The sequence below is a fragment of the Trichechus manatus genome, unplaced genomic scaffold (assembly GCF_000243295.1).
Source record: "Trichechus manatus latirostris isolate Lorelei unplaced genomic scaffold, TriManLat1.0 scaffold00027, whole genome shotgun sequence".
NCBI classification, from domain to species: Eukaryota; Metazoa; Chordata; class Mammalia; order Sirenia; family Trichechidae; genus Trichechus; species Trichechus manatus.
Genome location: NW_004443963.1, coordinates 6,484,441 through 6,507,695, shown reverse-complemented (window position 1 = coordinate 6,507,695; position 23,255 = coordinate 6,484,441). Strand labels below are relative to the sequence as shown.

At 34.1% G+C, this 23,255-nt stretch overlaps 1 protein-coding gene across 6 annotated transcripts in view; it reads right to left on the bottom strand.

The window, feature by feature from the left end:
* WASHC4 (WASH complex subunit 4) overlaps positions 1–23,255 on the bottom strand; it is a 73,787-nt gene that overhangs the window by 27,179 nt on the left and 23,353 nt on the right. For all 6 annotated transcript variants that reach the window (XR_002823647.1, XM_004373784.2, XM_023728998.1 and 3 more), the window contains 13 exons: positions 22,522–22,648; positions 17,267–17,392; positions 12,326–12,433; positions 11,612–11,758; positions 11,402–11,481; positions 10,118–10,223; positions 9,416–9,532; positions 7,885–8,053; positions 7,590–7,744; positions 5,781–5,855; positions 5,386–5,490; positions 3,180–3,314; positions 1,245–1,353 (listed from right to left, as the gene is read on the bottom strand). Coding sequence is in view for 5 of the 6 variants with exons in the window: in XM_004373784.2 (XP_004373841.1) it covers positions 1,245–1,353; positions 3,180–3,314; positions 5,386–5,490; positions 5,781–5,855; positions 7,590–7,744; positions 7,885–8,053; positions 9,416–9,532; positions 10,118–10,223; positions 11,402–11,481; positions 11,612–11,758; positions 12,326–12,433; positions 17,267–17,392; positions 22,522–22,648 (1,559 nt within the window). In the remaining variant the exon portion in view is untranslated. The remainder of the gene's footprint in view (positions 1–1,244; positions 1,354–3,179; positions 3,315–5,385; positions 5,491–5,780; positions 5,856–7,589; positions 7,745–7,884; positions 8,054–9,415; positions 9,533–10,117; positions 10,224–11,401; positions 11,482–11,611; positions 11,759–12,325; positions 12,434–17,266; positions 17,393–22,521; positions 22,649–23,255) is intronic.

Sequence of the window (23,255 nt, the reverse complement as noted above, 5' to 3'; positions counted from 1 at the left end):
AAGATGCATCTAGAAGCCCAGGAACGCCAAAGATTGCCAGCAACTACTAGAAGCTGAAACAGACAAAGAAGGACCTCCCTCTAGAGCCTTGCCCTGAATTCAGACTTCTAGCCTCCAGAACTGTGAGAAAATAAATTTCTGTTCTTTAAAGCCACCCACTTGTGGTAGTTTTTGTTATGGCAGCGCTAGAACAAAAAACAATTCATTTAAAAATTTAAGTTTGCATTCAGTAACTTTACTCCAGAATTAAACGCTTGTAACATCTTTCCTGCCAGTAAATTTAAAACACTTTGAGAGCAAAGGTTGTGTCTTTCTTATCTTTTGTATTTCTAGCACCTAACAGAGTTACCTTGCATAACAGATTCTTAGTAAATGTTAGATAAATTAATTGTAGGAGGGATAATTTTACCAAAATATAGTCAATTAGAATTTACTAACTAACTGCTTGGTGTCTAAAACTGTGAAGAATATAAAATAAAACACCTTTGGGTTTAGAGCTGAAAAACCCTAGTTTAAGTCTTAGCAACACAACTCATTTCTCTGAGTTTCTCTTTTTTTCATCTTTAAAATGTGACTGCATGCCTATTGTACAGGTTACTGTGAGGTCATTAATAGAGACAATGTATATGAAAAACTCTTAAGCATAAAGTTTTATGTATCTATGATTATTTCATATAATTCCGGCTTTTAATGTATTTCAAAAGACAAGCTCTACTTACATGGCAGAAGGACACTCAAGAAATTATATACATAAATATAAATGATATAGTATAGAAAAATTAAAACAACATTCAGGTTATCTTCTTCTTGTTAGGCACCACTGAGTCGATTCCGACTCATAGCGACCCTGTGTATAAGACAGTGAAACACTGCCCGGTCCTGTGCCATCCTCACAATCGTCGTTAGGCTTGAGCTATTGTTAACTTTAACTACATTTATAGGTAACTTGTTACTGATTTATAATTATGAATATGGCCTTTGAGATGAGCTAGCTACTTATTAAATATATTTTAACTTAGTTGAAAAGTTTTAACTTACATTAGCCTACGGTCTCAATCATTTCTGCAGCAACAGTCTAATCATATTTGAAATTTTTTTTGATAATAAAAAAACAAAAAATTACCTTGGAGGAATACAGTTGAATTCAGGCATTTACATAATAAGCTGTTTATTAGTATATTTAATATATGATATATAGCCTTAGGATTTATACTTTATTTCCCAAAACTTTTATAATAACTTACCAATTTGGCTGATGAGTTGCCTGAACTGATCAAGGTAGCTCTGTCCCTCTGGTGTTATTCCAAGTTTTCTGATGCCTCGATTGAATTTTTCTGCTCTTTCAAAAGGATACTAGGAGATATTTTTGAAACTATCTTTATTAACGATCCCTACAGCATAAAATACTTACCAAATCAACCATGCCAATTTCCCTTCTAATTTTGTATTCCTATTGTGCTTAAAAAAAAAAACACTCAAGTCTAATGACAAAAAATTTATAGAGCAAAAATTACCAGGGTTCAAAGTCAATGTAGTAAAATGAACATTTTTCTTTTTGACATTAACTAGGGGGAATAAAAACCAGTGCCATCAAACTTAAGTTCCTCACCACCATTATTAGTCTCCATTAACACCCAACTACTCTATGAGATAGGATAAAGAAACCAATTCCTCCCAGACACATTTGTTTAGAGAGATGTGATCAAGTTTCTGTGGTCTGAAGGGATAAGGGACTTATAAACACATTCCTTCCCAATTATCACACACCAGCTGGGCTAAAATTTCTAGTTGCCATCACCAGTAAAAAATTACTTTTTCAATCTTGTTTGATTGAAATTATCTATTTTACAATAATAACAAAAGAGAGTAAGGAAATTATCTATTTTATAATAATAACAAAAGCACGCAATTCTTATCATGATTATATCTCTGAATACTAGTAATTTCTGTTCCAATAAAAATGAGACAGTTAATACAATTCTCTATTGATAACCACAATTTGCAATTTTATTATTTTACTAGAAAGTAATATTTTGTTGTTCTAATATTGAAGAGAACTACCAATTAATATATAACACGGCAGGAACTAGATGAACCTTAAGAACCAGTAACCAGTTGCCACTGAGTTGGTTCCAACTCATGGCAACCCCATGTGTTTCAGAGCAGAACTGCACTCCATTGGGCTTTCAACGGCTGTGTTCTTTTAGAAGTAGATTGCCAGGCTTTCTTCTGAGGTGCCTCTAGGTAGATTCAAATTGCCAACCTTTTGGTTAGTAGCTGAGTATTTAACCGTTATAGGACCCAGGGACTCCAAACCTGAAGAAGGGTAATTAAAATAGTTCTGGATACAAGAAATAAAATATAAGACTGTCTCAGTCTATTGGTTCTCTATCCACATGGTTACATGCCTCCGTACTGTTACCACTTACAACTTTACCATGGAAAACTCAGCCCAGAGGGTAAAGGGAAAACAGTATTCTTATAAAGTATTGGTGGACATGTCTATTGGTATAACATTTTTGGAGTGCTTGGCACTATGCTTCAGAATTTTAAATACTTTTGTCCTGGAAATTCCTCCTGAAGCAATCTTTCTTTCAGAAATAGTACCAAAGTATACAGAGATAAATGTGTAAGGATGTTACCTGCAACACTTCTGTAACAGTGAAAAATCAGAAAAACCTAAGCATCTGTTAACAGGAGGTGGCTAAATAAGTTACAGTATATAGCCATACTATCAACTCTTAAAAGAATGAGGTAGATCTGTATGTACTGACATGTGAAAAATACACAGCAAAACAATATGTATAGCATTACCCCATTTTGTTTAAAAAAAAAGAAAGCAATATATGTATGTGCAAATATATATGCTTACTGCATGATATATGAAAGCCATCATACTACATTGTTAACAGCAGTTACCTCTAGAAAATGGGATTAGGAGGAAAGAGAAATGAGGGAGGACATCTGCTTTATGCACTTTAAAATGTTTCAGAATGAGCATGTATTACTTTTGTATTATTTTCAAATAAATAAACAACTGGTTACATTGATCATCTAATTTTTCCTTAAACTTTAATATACTAAAAACCCAGCAGAGATTTAAATAATGAATTTTAGCATAAATGCTTACTATATTCTAAGCAGCTGAATCAAACTACCTCAAAAAAAATATAGAGTACCTTATGATCATTTTGGTCCTTGATTTCCCGGAAAAATCGAATATCTTTAATCAATCTGGATTTGATATGTTCGTCATACATAAACTGGCTAAATATATAGAACTTCTTTTTCAAAAACTGGTAGGTGAAATTAACCTATACAATTAAAATTCAGAATATTGAAAAAAGTTAATATAAAAACAAATTTTAAACCAATGCTACTGTGTAACAATTATCTAAAATAACTATAAGGTCTAATCTGACCTGAAAATATTTAAATAAATGAAGTTCTGTATTATCCATAAATATTCACAGAACCTTCTATAAGATCTTCTACATCTTTACTAAAAAAAACAAAAAAAAAAAGGAAAATACTCTCATAATAGGATTAAGATGAAATAAGAATCACAAAACTAGACTCAAGACTCAGGTTTTTAAGCCATAAACTACAGTCAGAAGTTACCATATTCTTCCATCTAGAAGACTACTTATTACTAATCACATTCTAGAATGACACCAAAGTAAGAAACATGATGCTCTTTGAACTTGCCTGAAACTACCCCAGCACAAATAACTATCCTCTTGCTTAGACCACTTTAACGCCCTAACTGGCCATCCCACTGCAGCTCTACTTCAGTGACTACTCCACACTGCAGCCAGAGTAATCTGTTCAAAATGCAAACCTTCTGCTTAAAATTCCCAAAGTGCTTCTCAAGGCTCTTAAGATAACGACCAAAATCCTCAACAAAGCCTACAAGGTCCCACAAACTGTGACCTCTGCCTACTCCTCAGCCTCATCTTTATAATCTTCCCCGTTACTTTCTGTGCACTACTTTCTGCTCAAATGCACCACATTCCCTCAAACAAGCAGCGCTTTGCGCGAGCTATTCTCACTCTGTGGAATACTCTCCTTGCAATGTATACCCCCCCGCCCCCCTCAGACCTCAACTCTTCCTAAAGGGAACTTCCTACAGGGAACCCTCTTCCTACAGGGTATCACTTCCTACAAGGTGCCCTTTCTTTCTGACCCTCTACACCACATCCCAGCAATCAGAATATGGTTTCTCCATTATATGCTGTCATAGAATATATCACAGGAAAAGCATGCTCCTTTCCTTCAGTCACCTACATTCATTAGTGTGATTAACTTATTAACATCTATATCCTTTAAAACCAAAAAAAACCAAACCCAACGCCATCAAGTCGATTCCGACTCAAAGCGACTCTATATCCTTTAGTAGACTGTAATTACCACACGAGCAGGAACCATGTCTGTTTTTCTCACTCTAGTGGCCCAGCACAGTGCCTAAGACATAAAATACACTCAGTAGTATCTATTATGTGAATGAGTGTTTAGCAGATAATACAGCAAGGGCAAGGAAGAGTTTATTTATCCTCAAAGATTCAGTTTATTTATCCTTAGGGCTTCAGACACGATCTCTACATGGATGACTCCTAATTTTAAATTTCAAACTCTGAATTTCTATGTTGATAACCAGCAAAACAGAGCTCCAATCACACCACTCATCAGCTCAACAAAGTTCAGTGGCTTCCGCACTATATACTAAAATGGTCCCAACTTAACTTTCCAGTCTTTTCCCTTTTCCTTCACTCCCAAATGTGCTTAATATACTACTTTCTATTTAAGCATTCTTTCTTCTCCCCTCAAGGCAAAATTAACTGTGCCCTGACAACCAGGTAAATTCAGAAATTTCATCTTTTTCCGCAGAGAGAAAAATCACATACAAGTTCAAATGACTTTGTCAAGTGACTGAATGTCCATTTCTAAGTAGCTCCAAAATATTTTTAGTAAATTCCTATTTATTTGTATTTCCCTTCACCAAAAAAGCTTTCTCATGAAAAATGGATGAATGATGTGAAGTAAACTGCTATCAGTGATTCACTTTCCAAAGCAACTTTAGAGAATCCACACAGATATATATACTCATGTCCTCAAATCTCCAAAGCTACTTATAATAATGACCCTGAGATGATAAAATATATTTTTTAATGATAAAATATTTTAAAGTGCCTTTTTTTAAATCACAGAGCTTCCATTACATACAATTTTAGTGTCATACATTTTAATTATACAACCTGAAAAATAAGAAATTCAGATATAATATAAACAGGTAGTATATGTTTACCAGATTATTCTATCAAAAACTATTTTCCAAACTACTAAACAGGGGTCTACTACCACCTCCCACCTAAAAAAGGTTCTTACTGTTGTATTCATGATTCCTGTGCCATGTGTTCGAATTGAATTAGCAATGTGCCGAATATTAATTGTATTCAAATGTTTGTTATTGCTTGTTCGTTCAATAAAGATCTGCAATGAAATAAAATTATGCACTTATCAATAATAACACAATCCACAGCAAATACTGGCCAGAAAGTTATCCAAAGAAAATTTCAGAATCTATTTCATTAAAGATAATCTAATTGAAAAGCCATTCCAGAAAACAGTACAGTCAAAGCAAAGGAATAAACAGGATGATCTCTAAAGCAATTATTTTTTGTTTTGTTTATTTTACTAATTTTCACCCTTAAGAATCAATTCATTGCCCTTCCCACCATATATCCACCAACATGAAAAAAAAAAATCTCTAAACCACTCACCTGATTGTTGAGATTATAGAGGTATCGAGACACAAATATATGAATGTTTCTCATAATTTCCAAAACATCCAGACCCTACAACACAATCCATACAGAAATTCTACCATTATTAGTTTAAGATAATCAGTTACACTTGCATCAATATAGTGACTTACAAATTATGTTAAGTTTCCTAATATTATTAAATAATTTTAAAGAAAGGACAACTATACAAAGGGTATGACCAAAGGTTAAAAGGGCCTTCTGAAACGGATAATCAGGACTATCTCCTTGATAACTTAGCTGCTTGTTTTTTTCATCTCATTTGCGTAGTCAGGAACAGTTAGATTTAAATATTCAAAGATCCACAATCATTTTCCCCACCCTTCTTAACAAGATTTGGTTTGTCTTCCTAAGGATCTCCACTACATTTTTTAAAAAGTAAACTATGTCTAGATTCTAAAAGGTAGTCAGGAGATGACGGAGAGCACTGATAAAATAGCTACTATTTTTCAGGTACTATGCAAGGTTTGGGAGCCCTGGTGCATAGTGGTTAAGAACTCAGCTGCTAACCAAAAGGTTGGCAGTTTGAATCCACCAGCTGTTCCTTGGAAACTCTATGGGAGCAGTTCTACTCTGTTATATAGGGTCGCTATGAGTGGAATCTACTCGACAGCAATGGGTATCAGTACAGGCATGTAAGGTTTATTATATGAAATTCTCGAAAATAAATAAATAAGGAATTATTCTTCTAAATTTCACAAATGAAGAAACTGAAGCTAAGAGACTTCTCAAAGGCCAAATCACTAGTAAGAGGCAGAACCCTAACATTTAGAAAGTCTAATTCCAAGTCCTTATGCTTCTTTTGCTTGTAACAGACTACCTTTAATGTACAGGTTATCTATTAAGAATCCTTCATTCTTCAGATATTATTCTAACACCTAATGGTATCACATAAATTGTTCTATTGCTTTCTAATTAGGGTTCTTTGATCATGTATTTATTATAGCTTTTATCATACTCTATTCTAAAAATGTGTTTACTCATTTTTTTCTCCCATTAGGTTGTGAGTACATCGGCTGAGACTGTTTCTACTTATCTTTGATTGTATCCCTAAATCAAGCTCAATGTCTACCATGTAGTGTAGGTTCTCAATAAGTATTTGATATACAAATAAACGAATGAAGTTGATCCTAGAAATGGTCTACATGCAGCAGGATAAAAGAAAAATGATGGCCCTGGAACTGAAATTCTGGAAATACTGGAACTGAATAAGTGTTTTTTGGTAAATATATGAGACAGGCCTGGATTATTTTAGCAAGAATTACATGCAAATTAACTAATAACATAAACTATTATACTCATGATATTGCCATATTGTAAATTAGCTCATTGAACTAGCAAAGTCAAATGCTTTATACTGCTCACTTTAAGAACAAATCATGTAAATTTAATCATTTTTCCTAAGATATTAAAGGTTACATATATATTATATACCCAGGTCTAAAATCCATAACTGTGACCTTGACTGAATTTTTTACAATTCTGCAGAAGTCACCTCAGTATCCCAAAGTGTTTCTGAAAAGCTGTATCTAAATCTCTGTGTACTTCAAATATTCAACACAAAACTGATTGTAAACAAAGAGCCTGTGGTAAATTCTTTTATAAACCAAATCAGCACAGTCTAATATTTTGCTATTGCCAAGTATGAGGTTTTATAAAAAAGGATATATTTTCTTTAAACAAACTAAAGAAAAAAAAAGATTTCTTAAAAAGAAATGATGTTATCATGTTAAAGTCACACCATGAAAGAAACATTTGATACTATACCTGCTCCAAAGTCTGACTAGGAAGATGTGCCTCTGTCATAACCAATCCATAACGCTGCGTAGCTAAGTTTCTCATTTCACTATAAGTGGCCCAGTCATGAAGAGCTACTGTTGTTAAATTGTAGAAAGTCTTGTCTAGATAGTGAGTTACATAAGCTACAAAAAAAAAAAAAAAATCCTAAAACATTTTGACTCATGGAACAGTAGAAAAGAGAGAGAAATGAGACAGAAAAGGAAATAAGCAAACTTGCCTTTGAACATTAAGGACACACTAAGAAGGAAACCAAAATGCTCACCTCGAATGTCAATGAAACGATTGAAAAACCGAATTGGGTTCAGAGAGAAAAAAAGGGCCAGATCTTTCATGCCAACTTTGAAAGGGTTTCGGTCATCCAGTTTTAAATGAGTGTGCACGGAAAGTCGCAAATCCTTCTCTATTTCTTTGCACAACTTGTCCAGCAAATGCTATTCACAAAAGAATCAATATCTTAATATTTCAAAATGATATTCTAATTATATTATCTCTCTAGGTGCCTATGCTTTGACCTTTAGAGTTTTATAATTAGTGCATTCTTAATAGATAACTTGCACATTAAAGGTAGTCTGGTGTAATCAGAAGAACCATAAGTATTTGGAATTAGACTTTCTAAATATTATGATGGAAAAATTGTTAACCTGGCTTTTTTGTTTAAATATTCCATGGTAAAATCTTATTTTTATTGGGAAAGTGAAAATTACTTTGCACTCCGTTTTAAACCAACAATTTTTTGATCAGGGAGCAGTTAAATAAATTCAAAGCCTCTGTTTTCATTAGTACTTTTAGTTTAATATCCTTGACAAGAAAATCAAAAGCTAGTTAGTGATTGCTTCATTAATAAGGAGCATGAACACAGTATTAATACTGTAAGTACAAAAAAGCATATAACTTAAGGGAACAATCAACAAATGTGGAAAGGCCCTGAAAATATGTAAGAGAGGAAAGGAAAAAAAAAGAGAGAGAAAGTTTCCTTGTAATAATCTTTAAAAATCCCAAAATTTGTCAAGCTAAAGATAACAAAATAAATCACCTTTTCTGGTCTATCATGGAGTTCTAAAAACTGGCCAGACATATATAATCTTTTCTAAGTGAGAATATTTAATATAAGAAATTACATAAAATATTTCATACTTAGCAAACTTAACTAAATTTATACTGTGAAGTGTATTCATTCTTAATTCCTCCCTCCAGATAAAAATATCACTAGAAAGAAACTCAATTTCAAAGATCTCAGTGTTTATAAAACACATTTCAGTAAAACAGAGGGGCATACTACATTGCATTCAAATTATTTTTTTATACTAGTAATAGATTTCACCCTTTTAGTTAGTAGCTCTCCTTTTAGATAGTAGCTCTCCAAATAAAATTGAATAAAATATTAATAGTTAAGTTGCCTTAATTGTATTACCATTAGAAGCACTCAGCACTCAAACCCACTTTGCATTTGTATTTTTCGAATAAAAAGAACTTCAAATTCAAACATATAATTCACGAAAGTAAATAAAAATTTCAAAACTCCCAATCTGGTTTTCTATATAAAATTTAGGAATTACAGGTCAATTTAGCATAATAGTGATAATGTAACTAAAAACAGTTCCTTTGTTCTACACAGTGATTTATAAATAATAATGTTGTTAGTTGCCATCGAGTCAGTTCCGACTCGTGGAGACCTCATGTTATAAAATTATAAATAATAATTTTAATAAGAGATTAATTTGACCCAAAATTTTTTGCAAACACTGCATTCCAAAAATATGTTTTAAGTGTTTCAATCTCAAATATCATATTACCTCATTTAAAATTTCCATAATTTCCTTGTCATAGCAATCCAGAAGTATTTCATAGGACTCTAAATGCCTTGCATGCATCATAGCAGGTACACAGTCACGTAAAGCACTGAACATGTACTATGAAAAAAGTTAAATGTACATGAATTTAGAAAGACCATATCTCTAATCTAAACAATATCAAAAGTCAATTATCTATCTTGAAAGACAAAATCTCAGTCTGAAAGTGTGTTTTCCACATGATTATCTTATTTCCCTAAATAAAACAAGAATCGGACTTTATTCACTAAGGTATACAAAAACTTCTACTAAATACATAAAAATTCACATTCACTTATCCTTTCCTATCTTGAGCATTCAAACACACTTATTCACATAAAGAAATAGAAAGATTTGAATAACATGAACTCTACCGTCTACTGACAAATACATGCCAGGCTACTGTGACATAAACTAAAATCAAGTGAAATGACAATGATTAGGAATATGAAGGGAGGAGTTAGAGATATTAAAATTAACTTTTCATTAGTATATTAACTATAAGATGTATAAATGCTTACCCAATAGGCATAGAACTGTACAAAACAGTACTAACAGTCAATTTTTAAATGTCTATTAAGTCAAATAATCTGTTTTATTTTAAATAATTAGAATGGTTTATACTAAAAAATTATGGCTTTATTCTTTATGTTATTCTTTACTTACATGTAGTCTGGCTGCATCAACAGCATTTTCATACACATCATCTAAATAAATTGGGAAGACAGCTCGATGCCAGTATAAGAAACAACAGTCACATTGTGTTTGGACTCTACAATGTAAAGTAGTAATTAGTGATACCCAAATGGAAGTATACCAGAGAATAAAGAAAGGAACGATGTTATTTACTATAAGGGCAATACTCTATCTTACTCATTTTTACATTCCCTACTTCACTTAACCCAAAACTTAGTACAGAAAAGTCATAATATTAATATTTTTTCAAGTTGAACAAAGGTAACAAAATGTTCCAATACCTAGCACTGTCAGAATTCTGCAAATATGCTTTAGTTTTAAAAGATATGTGAAAAACAATTACAGATATCTTTTAAATAAGGTGGTTTAAAATAAATTTATTTTCAATATTATTTGATATGTCTACATATTTACAATACTTGCATCACATGCACCATTTACTTGTCTTAAAGTTGGAAAGCCAAATCTTGGTTTAAAAACTGGGGCCAAAAAAAAAAAGTCACAGCTAACACTTCTATAATCTTTGCCAAGTGACTATTACACACCTTATGGGACTAAAAAAAAAGACATTAAACATCTTATATAAACAAATAGAAAGCTCTAGGATGGAAAATTAAATACCAGTAGCTACAAAAACGTCAGCTTCTCAGAACAATAACAAAAACATTATACATATGAGCATTAAATGAAAACAGTGTTATAATCTTAACTCAGCTGGAAATCAAAATGAAGACGACCTGCTTTCACTTCAAAAAACTTACTGCTTATTCGATAAATAGAAAACAATAAAGCCACGAGGAACTATAAAATTGAGCCTTCCTACATTCAACTTAGTGACTGACTACCAACAACGTAATTCAAATTCATGTCGCAAATTAAAATTACAGAAGACTGTGTCACAGCTCTCTAAAGTCTCTCACGAATAGATGAAACTTTTGTTCTAAAGTAGCAATTTTATAAGTCCAGTAGAAACCCTCATCACAACAACCATAATATGTATTATGCTTTTTGAGGTTGCATCTGCTTTTTCTTATGCAAGTTCTTTCAGAAGTTATAGCCTTAATGGAGAAACAAAGTTGAACAAGTAGGATCCCTAACCACAGTCTCATTTTGGTCATGATGCTAAAGGAGTTACACAGAGGCAATAATGACCTATACAGATTCTACTTCTCTTGCTATACTAAAAAGAAAATCCATGCCTCTATTAGCTGTATCTTTTGACTATCATTACTCAAGTATCCTAGTCTTACTTACCGTTCTCTAAGTTCACTGATAAGATCCAGCTTTTTCATGACTACTTGAAGTGGAAAGAGTTCTTCATCCTTAAATGTTTTCTACAAGGGAGGAGAAAAAGAGGCACAGAAGTTGCATTCAAAGTAAGAACAGGTTTCTTGGGTCAATAACAAGGCAATTGTGAAATCTCAGGCCTCATTTTCATTTCGTAAGTAATAGCAATACACTTACCATTTGTGTGCCAACACTCAGTGCCAAAGAAATAATAAGTCGTCGCTGCTTTGTGCTTGGTCCATTTAGAGTATTTTCAGCCAAAACTAGAGCAGAGAGGACATCAAGACGCTGTTCGCTGTATTTTTTGTCAGAAATTACTCTTTTCTTAATGATAAAAGAAAACAGGAAATTGTTAGTTTTGTTTCTGAGGCAGTAACAAAATACTGAGAAGAAAAACTTCTAGAGTATTTTTCTACAATTCAATTCAGGAGAAAACCAAACCAAACCCGTTGCTGTCCAGTCAATTCCAACTCATAGCGACCCCATAGAGCACAGACAAATACTTTCCACACTTCTCCTGATAGTATTGAATAGTTTACTTCTGTAGCATTATTTCTTGGCATTTCCAGAAATAGTAAATCTATTAGGCATACTTTAAAATTTCTATATTAACTTAATAACAAACCATTCCTAAAACACATGATGTATCAAATGTCAAAACTGAATACAATGTCATTTTTAAATAGAGGTTATGTTGATTATTAGATGCTGTAACTTCAGAGAAAAACAGTCCTGATAACTGTAAGCAAAAATCACAAAATACCATGAAGAACTAAAACTGAAGAAAATTACTCAAGAATATTATGTTTGAAAGAATGGAGAAAACTGGCTAGAACAGAAGAGCAAACTAAACAGTAACAAAACTACGCTGAAAAAATAACAATTACATACCTTGGCCACAGAAATAGAATTAAGAGCCTGATGTTGAAGGTGCTGTGTTATATGTGAAACTGAATCAGCCACAACCATGCTTCTTCTGTAGAACATATGCTCTATTGCCTAAAAAGAATCAGAAGAAATTCTGTGCACATTAGCTGTTTTTAAAAAGCTTCACACTTGCTTTTATTATTTAAATTATTTTTATTTACTTGTACAACTACTCAAAGGCACATGAACAAGGACAGTCACAGTATCATGTGTAATAAGGATACATTGAAAACAGGTTAAATAAATCACAGTACTTCCACTGTATGGAATACTATGCAAACATTAAAAGAATGAGACATGGATGAATCTCAAAATCATCATGATGAATAAAAAAAAACAGACATAAAAGAATACTACTCAATAATTCTATTTAAATAGTATTCTCAAAAATGCAAAAACTGATCTACAGAGAGAAAAAGCAGATCCCTGGTTGTCTGGGGCCAAGGGTAGAGGGAGGGATGGATTGAAAGGGGCACAAGAAAAAAATTTTGATAGTTATGGGAATGTTCTGTATCTTAATTGTGGTGGTGGTGTTTCACAGGGGTGTAGACTAGTCAAACACATTCAAATGTATACTTTAAATGAAAGTAGTTTACTGTATAAAAATTATAACTCAATAAAGTTGATTTGAAAAAAAAATATGAATGTGGCATATGGAGACCTTCAGGTCATGGACTCCTGAGCCAGACTGCTTGGGTTCAAATCTGATTCCATTACTACTAGCTGTGTAACCTTGGACAAATTTCAAAATCTTTCTGGTTGCCTCAGTTTCTCACCTGCAAAATAAGGATATTAACAGTACCTACTACTTCACAGTTACTGTGAGGAATACATTTAAAGCACTTAAGACAGTGCCTGGCAAATGATAAGCACTACATGTGTCAGATATTATTCTATCACTGTTAAAGAATATGCTTGTATAATGATAAATGTATACTCTACCAATATAAAACAGGGTGTACTGCAGCAATATAAGCATGATTCAAGAAAAGATTTTTTTATTATTATTCTGAACATCACTAATCAGCAAATAGGGGCCCCAACTATTTGTTAACTGCTAGAGGTCCCTGGGTGGTGCAAACAGCTTGCGCTCCACTATTAACCTAAAGGCTGGCAGTTCAAACCCATCCAGGGGCATCACAGAAGGCAGGCCTGGCAATCCGCATCCATAAAGATTACAGCCAAGAAAACTCTATGGAACAGTTCTACTCTGTAACACATGGGGTCGCCAGGAGTTGAAATCAACTCCACGGCAACAGATTTAGGTTTTTATTTGTTTGTTTGTTTATATACCCAGTGCCTGACAGTGCGCATGGCTCACAGCATGAGTTCAATAAATATCTGCTGAATCAACAAGTTTAATGAGCTCAAAAGGTAAGGAACATAAATTTAATGAAATTTACCACATGTGTCTTTAAAAAAAAGACCCCCCAAAATTTGGAATACTCAGCTTCTTTAACGAGTGTGACGATCTAATTTCAACTTGTAACTCAAAAGATACTTACTGGTTAAGTATTAGCAGTATTATAAATAAAATCAAGATCAAAACAAGAATATCCATTATTATAATTATTAATAGTAATCTGACAGTTTTAGCTAATGCAATAAAGAAAAAATAAAAATATTGAAAGGTGAGAAACACAATTATAACAACATATCTAGAACATCCAAGATAATGAAAAAGTATCAGGGTTAGTAAATGCTTGATAACTAGATCAAATTACAAAAAATCGGAAGTATTTCTATACACCAGGACTTAACACCAGAAAATAAATTTAAAAGTATATTCACTGGCTATAATGATTAGCTTACATTGGCTACACTAATTAGTTTACATTTATAAACATAAATGCATTGGTGTTAGATGTAAATACCAGCTGTAAAGAAAAATCTCAATATTGATTCAATTTTATACAATGCCGAAGTCTGCTTCCCCGTTGTTTAATAAAACCTAGTCAACTGTAACACAAGAAAAACAGGGTAGAACTTTTGTGCTTGGAAATACGGAGTACTGAATACTTGAATGATTCTTCCAGTACACAGTACCTAAAACTGTTACAGAAAATACACTTTAAATCTCTTTAAATGCATAGGTGAGCTTACAAGAAAGCACAGGAATTTACCAGAGGACTAAATAGCAAGGAAGCATAAATCCAGAGAGGTAAACAATGATATTGACAGTCACCCTGAAAAGCTCTGCCACTCTGTGATGACCTACAACACTTGGTTTTAAAAGCCACGTTTGAGGAATGGAGACAAGATAGGAAGTGGTAAGGTAGGAAATCAAACTGAGACCTCCACATAAGGCCAGACTCTATAAAATAATACCCTCAGAGAAAGGATTAACTTGGAAAGAAACCTGTTCCACAGAAGTAAATGGTAAGAAAATTTGCTCATCTTGGCCTTAGTGCTGGGTACTAAGACAAGAAAATATTTCTCCATGATTTGGGCAAGAATTCATTACTTTTATGGCCCCCAAAATGCCAAACTGAGATTTTAGTTTAAAAGGCTCCCAAATTACTGATGCCTCTCTGGAGGAACTTATCATTAGCCCAGATCTCAAGGAATTCAGATAAATAAATTTCCAACACTCATGAGCTCACAACGAAGAACTGCGAACCATAGGAGTAAATAAATATGAACTAAAAGAACAGAAATAATAAACAATCTGCTCATAGGTATATACCTTAGAAAAACTCTTATACAATTATACCAAGAAACATATGTAAGAATGGCAGTATTATTCATAATAGCAAAAACTGGAAATAACCCAAAAGCCCATCTTCAGGAAAGCTACACAGCAATGAAAATGAATATGGATGAAGTCAACACAAAATTTTGAGTGGAAAAAAGAAAGTCAAGGAATGGATAAAGTATTACTCCATCAATATAACTTCAGAAACATATAACTAAACAATGTATGGTTTATAGAGTCATCAATATGCGGTAAACTAAAAGAAAAGCAAGGCAATGATAAGCCTAAGTTTCAAGACAGTGACTTCCTCTGAGGAGGGCAGGGAGGGACACACAGGAGCATTGAAAATATTGGTTCTGTGTACGGTGGATATTTTAGTGTATGTTTTACTTTTTTTTAAAAAAAAAACTATACTTACATATATGTGTATATATATATTTATCTATGCACGTTTACAGACATATATATGTTTTTATATGTACTTTTGTATTTATGGAATCTTGGTGGCACAGTAGTTAAGAGCTTGGCTGCTAACCAAGAGGTCAGCAGTTCAAATCCACCAGCCAGCCACTCCTTGGAAACCCTATGGGGTGGTTCTACTCTGTCCTATAGAGTCGCTATGAGTCGGAATGGACTCGACAGCATCAGGTTTGGTTTTTTAGTTTGGTTTGTATTTATAGTTTAAGGAGCCCTGGTGGCGCAATGGTTAAGCCCTTGACTGCTAACCGAGAGGTTAGTGGTCCGAACCCGCCAGCAGCTCTGAAGGAGAAAAGCCCTGGCGATCTGGTCCAGTAAAGATTACAGCCTAGAAAACCCTATGGGGAAGTTCTATTCTGTCACATGGGGGTCGCTATGAGGATTGACTCAACAGCACTCAACAACATTTATACTTCATAAAAATAAATGTAACTCATAATAATATATTTTAAAGACAAAAAGGCTGGAAATTCAAAGGCACACTCTCCAAAAAATCTTTATTCCGTAAACAAATCTAAAGTCCATTATTAACAGAAATTTACCAGCAAATCTTAATTTCAATTTTTACAAAAGGTTAAATGTACTCTCTTAACCTCAAGGGGTTTTATTTTTTAATACTTCCAAAAGTGTACTTTGATTCTAAATTCATTTGACCAACTCTACAAGTAGCCTACTGTTCAAATCACAAGATTACAACACTTTCTCTAAATTATAAATAAATAGCCTTGTGTTAACTACTCTCATACACATTCAAACACTGTAAGATAATGGGTAATGTTACATGGGTATGTTTTTGAACTCATATAACATGCATTAAACTTTCATGAACAAAGCTTCAGTAATTAAGTATCATGATAAACGGAGAAAAGATTGAGGTTGTCAAGGATTTCATTTTACTTGGATCCATAATCAATGCCCACGGAAGCAGCAGTCAAGAAATCCAACGTTGCATTGCACTGGGCAAATGTGCTGCAAAAGATCTCTTTAAACCGTTAAAAAGCAAAGATGTCACTTTAAGGACTAAGGTGCACCTGACCCAAGCCATGATGTTTTCAATCACCTCATATGCATGTGAAAGCAGGACAATGAATACAGAAGAACGAATAATTGATGCCTGTGAATTATGGTGTTGGAGAATACAGAATGGACTGCCAGAAGAACAAACAAATCTGTCTCGGAAGAAGTACAGCCAGAATGCTCCCTAGAAGCAAGAATGGTGAAACTTTGTCTTATGTACTTTGGACATGTTATCAGGAGGGACCAGTCCCTAGTAGAGGGTCAGCAAAAAAGAGGAAGATCCTCAACAAAATGGACTGACACAGTGGCTGCAACAATGAGCTTAAGTATAACAACAATTATGAAGATGGCGCAAGACTAGGCAGTGTTTCATTCTGTTGTACATAGGGTCACCATGAGTTGGAGCCGACTTGATGGCACCTAACAACAACAACAACCTTTTCATTTTGCTTCTTTTCTCCCCTACTACATGTTAACTATCAATAAAGTTTAAATATAATGGCCATTCGTAGGAGCAGCCCTGGTAGTGCTGAAGTTACTCAGAATCTTTTTTCAATGGGTAGTTTCCTTTACCCACATGTGAGATAAGTACCCTTTACCCTTTCCCATAATTTTTTGTTCTCATATAAAACAAAACAAATTCAAGAAGACTATCTTAATTTAAACTCTGTTCATTTCTCAATTATGATGGCAAGATAAAATAATCTGAAACCTACCTTAAGAAGTTCAACAAGCCTGCACAATGCCTTAACTGAGGTTTTGGTCATTGGCTTTTGCATGGACATGTAGAGATTCATTGTGGTTTTAATAATGGTACTGATACTATATGCATATAAGAAGCCCTGTGAAAAAATAAATAAAACTCGTCATAATCACAAGGAAAGACTTCATTTCTTCAAGATTTCACTCTCTATGTAATAATAAGTATAACTCACCTTAACAATACCTAGTGTTTCTAAACATCATTTTAAAACCAGATCTTAAGAATTTGAAATAACTCTTCCTCACAGAGACAATGTTACATATGGTGGTTAAGTTTCAAAACAGCTCTTAAAATGTATCTGACCACCTATAATGTACCAGAAGTTTAGTACTGATGAAATTATAGGATGCAACCAAGATTAAAGACTCTTTCCATAAAGAAACAAAAAAAAAAAATTCAGATAAACAATTTGATGTCAAAAAGACATCTACTCATCCTGACATTATCAGACAGGTAAGGTGATAAAGACTCCTATGTGCTATATCTTAAGAGCTGAGGACTCTTTTAAGAAGCTAAGGACTGAAAAGGAGAAAGAGGAAAGAGAGCTGTTCTCCAGCCAAAACAGATATCCAGAGGTATTTCTAAGTCCCAAGCCAATTCCCCCTTTCCTTTCACCTAGGCCAATCCCCACTGTCCATCTATTACCATTTCCCCTAATTACTAAGACAGACGAGGAAGAAAGGCCTGGTGATCTACTTCCAAAAATCAGCCAATGAACACTTTATGGATCACAGTGGTCCAATCCCATTATGCATGGTGGCACCACGAGTCAAGGCTGACTCAACAGCATCTAATAACAAACTTGTTTCTAATCATGCATCAGGCTTTCTCTCCTTCTAGCCTGGTGAGAACAGATTCTCTCCCCACCCTTCCATTCATAAAGGAAGCATACAGGTCTTGTGATGTTTTATGAAAATTTCCATGCTAGTAAGCTCAGGAAAACAGGATGGAATACGAAAACAAGGGAAAAAAAATCTGCTTCGCAAATACTTGTCTTCATTTGGACTTAAAAGGGACATATAGAAACACTAAGGTAATAACGGAGATTCTCTGGGTATACAGAGGACTAAAATAAGATACACGTACAGTTTAGAAATGAAACTAAACTCTACTATTGTAGCTACAGCCAAGAGGCTGGGGCAGAAGCAGTGATTCTCAACTTTTTTCCTGCCACATCATATGTGAGAGATAAAGTACTCTCCCATCAGTAACAGTGGCTCATGGAAGGAATGATAACTCAATGCAGGGTGGGAGATGGGGGGTTCTCTGAACCAATAATTGCTCAGTAGTGATGAGATTATGATTAATATGCTAAATGAAGAGGATGAAGAAATGGCAGGGAGAGTAACATTCTAAGAAAGGTGACAGTAGGACTAAAGCTTAGGGATACATGCAGGAAAGAGCCACACGTCCTACCTTGTTAGCTATAGAGTTGTTACACTAGACTCTGCCCTAGTGCAATGCTGGGAAACAGAAAAAAGCAGAAACAAGGAACAACAAAAGTATACTCTAGACAGGCAGAAAGGGGAGTTCCTTTTTGGGGAGGGGGATGGAGGAGGCTTTAAGGTACAGACTTCTTGGGTCCATACTACTCCATTCCCAGATGGTCCTGAATTTGTGAAAGAATTTCTGAAGGACGCATTTAAGTATCTAAATTTGGAAGGGGGTTGTGTTTCATTAATGACAGAATAAGTAATCTGGAACAACCCTTCCGCTAAGAATTAGAATGTCTGGGCAAAACATTTTAAAAATCTCCTGGAAAGCATCAAGGAGCTATCAAGAAATTAAAGAAATATGGGGCCAAAATCTGGGAGAAGACAGAAATCCAGAGAAGTGAGCATGGCATGTGGGGCTGCTTTCCCTTACAGGCATCTGCCCATTCCAAAAGTAGAGAATGAAGACTGAGAAGCCAAACATATCTTTCAACACTGTCTCAGAGAAAGGGGATAAAAAACGGGAGTTCATGGCCATAAGGGACAGAAGGAATCCTGGTAAACCACCTAAGCTTTGGATTAGAATCCTGAAGGACTACCCTCTAAAAGTAAGGGTAGCTGGAAAAAGACCAGCCCTCACAAGGATTGACATCCAGCTTCAAATCATCTCAATCTATGACTGCACTGAGGTGATCTGCATTAACGGCTACCCTAGACTAGCTATGTGCCAGAAGACAACATAAAATCCTCTCTGGAGGAAGAAAAGTATCCATATCCTCAAAGTATGTCTACAGTTTTTTTTATAAACATCAAGCACTCTATAGTAAATAACCAAGCATATAAAGAGATAAGACATATCCAAAAACCAAGACAACAGACAACAGAATTATACAGATGATGAAATTATCAGACATGGGCTGCAAAATAACTATGCTGAGTATGTTCAAGAAAATAAAACAAAGTATTTCGAAAGAGAACTGGAAACTGTTAAAAAAAAAAAAAAAAAAAAGCAGCAAACTGAAAAGCTATAAAATACAGGTAGACCCCAACTTACTACATATTCGAGTTACAATGAACCGCAATTACAACCATTTTTTTTTGTACATCTTATCGTTAATAATATGTACTACATGCAGTGTTGCAGTGTGAAATTTGCTGATATTATCATTCGCAGATGTTCAGATGTTCAATGTTTTGATTTATAAAAATACTGATAATAAAGGCAATAATAATGAAAATTAAAAAAAAAAAAATGATGTATTTGACTTAACATCAGAACTGACTTACAATGGAATTGTCCTAATGGAACCCCGTCGTAAGTTGGGGACCACCTGTAATTAAAATTAAGAACTCATTATATGGGTTTAACAGCAGATTACACATAGCTGAAGACAGAATTGGGAGAGAGAGAAAATAAAGCAGAAGCAATACTTGGGAGTTAATGGCTGACAACGTTCCACAAATTCAAGAAGGTCTACAAATCTGAAGCAGCACAAACACAAAGAAAACCATAATGATATGGTTCGGTGCATCATAATAATATTGCTAAAAACAAAATGTAAATCTTATAAGGAATTAAAGAAGGAACTATTATCTTCAAAAAGAAACAAGACTAAAAACTGACTTCTCAGAAAAAACAAAAGAAGCCAGAAAACAATACAATGACACCTTTAAATGTTGAAAGAAAAAAACTTGTCCACCTAGAATTCTATACTCAGCAAAACTACCTTCAAAAGTGAAGTTGAAATGAACACACATTCCAACAAAAACTGTGATAATTTTCAACAGAGACTCATATTAAAGGATATACTAAAGGATATTCCACAAGTAGAAGGATGAAAGCTTATAGATAAGGATAAAAAGCGAAAGCAACAGAGTAGGTAAACGTGTGGGTAAATTTAGATGAACCATGACTATAAAAACAACAACAGTAATAATGTCTGGTTTAGTTCAAAATATATATATAGAATCAAAATACACAATAGTAGCACAAAATGTAAGAGGGGGATAAATCGAATAAAATGTTCTAAGATACTTACACTACCTGGTAAGTAATAAAACTACTAATTTTTGCTAGATTTGAGTAAGTCAAGGATGCATCTTAAAATCTCTAGAGTAACCACTAAACGAACAGTAAAGGAATACAGAATTAACAAACCAACAGAGAGAGGGAGAAATAAACTGATAAAAATAATCTAATGGAGAGTAAGAAAGGAAAAGAAAAAATGACACAGACATAGAACAGGTGAGACAAATAGAAAGCCATTAGTCAGTGGTAGTTTTAAATCCCAAAAGTTATCAGTAAAGACATACACACAAAACGGTTCAACTGAAAAACAAAGACTGTCAGACTAGGGGAAAATATATGCTGCTTACAGGAAATACTCATTAAATATAAAAAGCCAGAAAGGTTAAAAGGATCAAAAAAGATACACCATAAAGACATTAACCAAAGGAAAATTTTGGTATAGCTATGTTAGTATCACATAAAAGACGCCTAAGGCAAAAACGTTATTAGAGTAAAAAAGAGACATTTCATGATGATAAAAGGTTCAGATCACCAGTAAGATAAAACAATTCTAAATGTTTATATATACAACAAAAAATAACAGAACTACAAACACAAGTGGACAAATCAGCAAAAATAGTGGTCAATTCTAACTCAACTATCCCAGTAACTGATGCGTAAGCAGACAAAATAATTAACAAACGTGACCTATTTGATATATAGGAAGAACACTACAACCAGCAAATGCAAAAAACACATTCTTTTGAAGTATATATGAAATGTTTACTGTCTTAGTTACCTAGTGCTTCTATAACAGAAATACCACAAGCAGATGGCCTTAACCAAAAGAATCTTATTCTTTCACAGTCTAGGAGACTAGAAGTCCAAATTCAGGGCACCAGCTCCAGGGGAAGGCTTTCTCTCTCTGCTGGCTCTGGCAGACAGTCCTTGTCATCAATCTGCCCCTAGTCTAGAAGCTTCTCAGCACAGGGACCCTGTGTTCAAAGGATGCACTCTGCTCCCGGAACTTCTTGGTAGTATGAGTACCTCTCTTCTCTGCTCATGTCTCTCTTTTATATCTCAAAACAGACTGACTCAAGATACAGCCTAATCCTGTACACTGAGTCCTGCTCATTAACATAACTGCCTCTAATCCTGCCTGTTAATATCCTAGAGGTTAGGATTTACAACACATAGGATAATCACATCAGATCACAAAATGGTAGACAACCACACAATACTGGAAATCATGGCCTAGCCAAGATGACACACATTTTGGGGGGACACAACTCAATCCATAACATTTACCAAAAATGACCACAGGCTGGGTCATAAAGCAAATCTCAACAAGTTTCAAAACACTGAAATTCTTGCTAGAAGTCAATAGTAAAAGAATAACAAGAAAATCCCCATATATTTGGAAATTAAGAAAAGCCTTTCAAAATAATCCACAGATCAAGAAGAAACCACAAGGAAAATTTTAAACTGTTTCGAACTAAAAGACAGTGCAAATACAACATATCAAAACTTATGGAATGCAGCTAAAAAGTCATGTTTTGCAGGAAATGCAGAGCTTTAAATACATATATTAGAAAATCTAAATTAATAAGTCATATAGATTCAAACATAATCAATTTCCATTTCAGTTTTAAAAACAAAAACATAGCCTATCCTTTTCCAGTTTTTCCCAAGTCTCTGTAACTTTTGTAAATTTGGATTAACAAAGAAACGACCCCCAAAATATTTTAAGTAATAAGATGCAATTACCTGTATAAAAATATTACATCTGTTGGTGAGGTCTTCAGCAAATTTATCCATTCTCTGCTCTTTAGATAAAATAGATTCCATCTTCATCATCCATGAGCTCACAAAGACGTAGTAAGATTGAACATCTCTAACAAAGGAAAATAGTGAGGTTACTCAGTGTAGGAAAGGAAATTTCCTTCCATTTCTTCATATTGATTAGAATAGAATATTTCTTTGCAGCAGCTATTTCATCTGCCTGGTTTTCAAAAAACAGATTATCAGGTAGACATACAATTTACTCATTAAATAATTATTGATTGCCTGTGAAAGCCAGGTGCTGTTTCTCAGCACTGAGAGCAAAACAGGGAAAACAGCAGTAAACAAAACAAACAAAATCTCTGCCCTCCTGACAAGGACTAGAAGGCAGAAGGGACAGGAAAGCTGGTGATAGGGAACCCAAGGTTCAGTAAGGATAGTGTTGATGTGTTATGAGGTTGTTAACCATCATCATTGTACTAACTGTTTAATGAGAAACTATTTTGTTCTGTAAACCTTCATCTAAAGCGAGAATAGCAGCACAACTGGAAGACCATAGTCGATGTCACTGAACTGTGCATGCAGAAATTTTGAAACGGTGTATCTTTGGCTATGTATATTTTCACCAAAAAAAGGTCGAGAAGGGAGAGGGTTGACATGTCATGGGGTTGTTAACCAATGTCATAAAACAATATGTGTACTACTGTTTCATGAGAAAC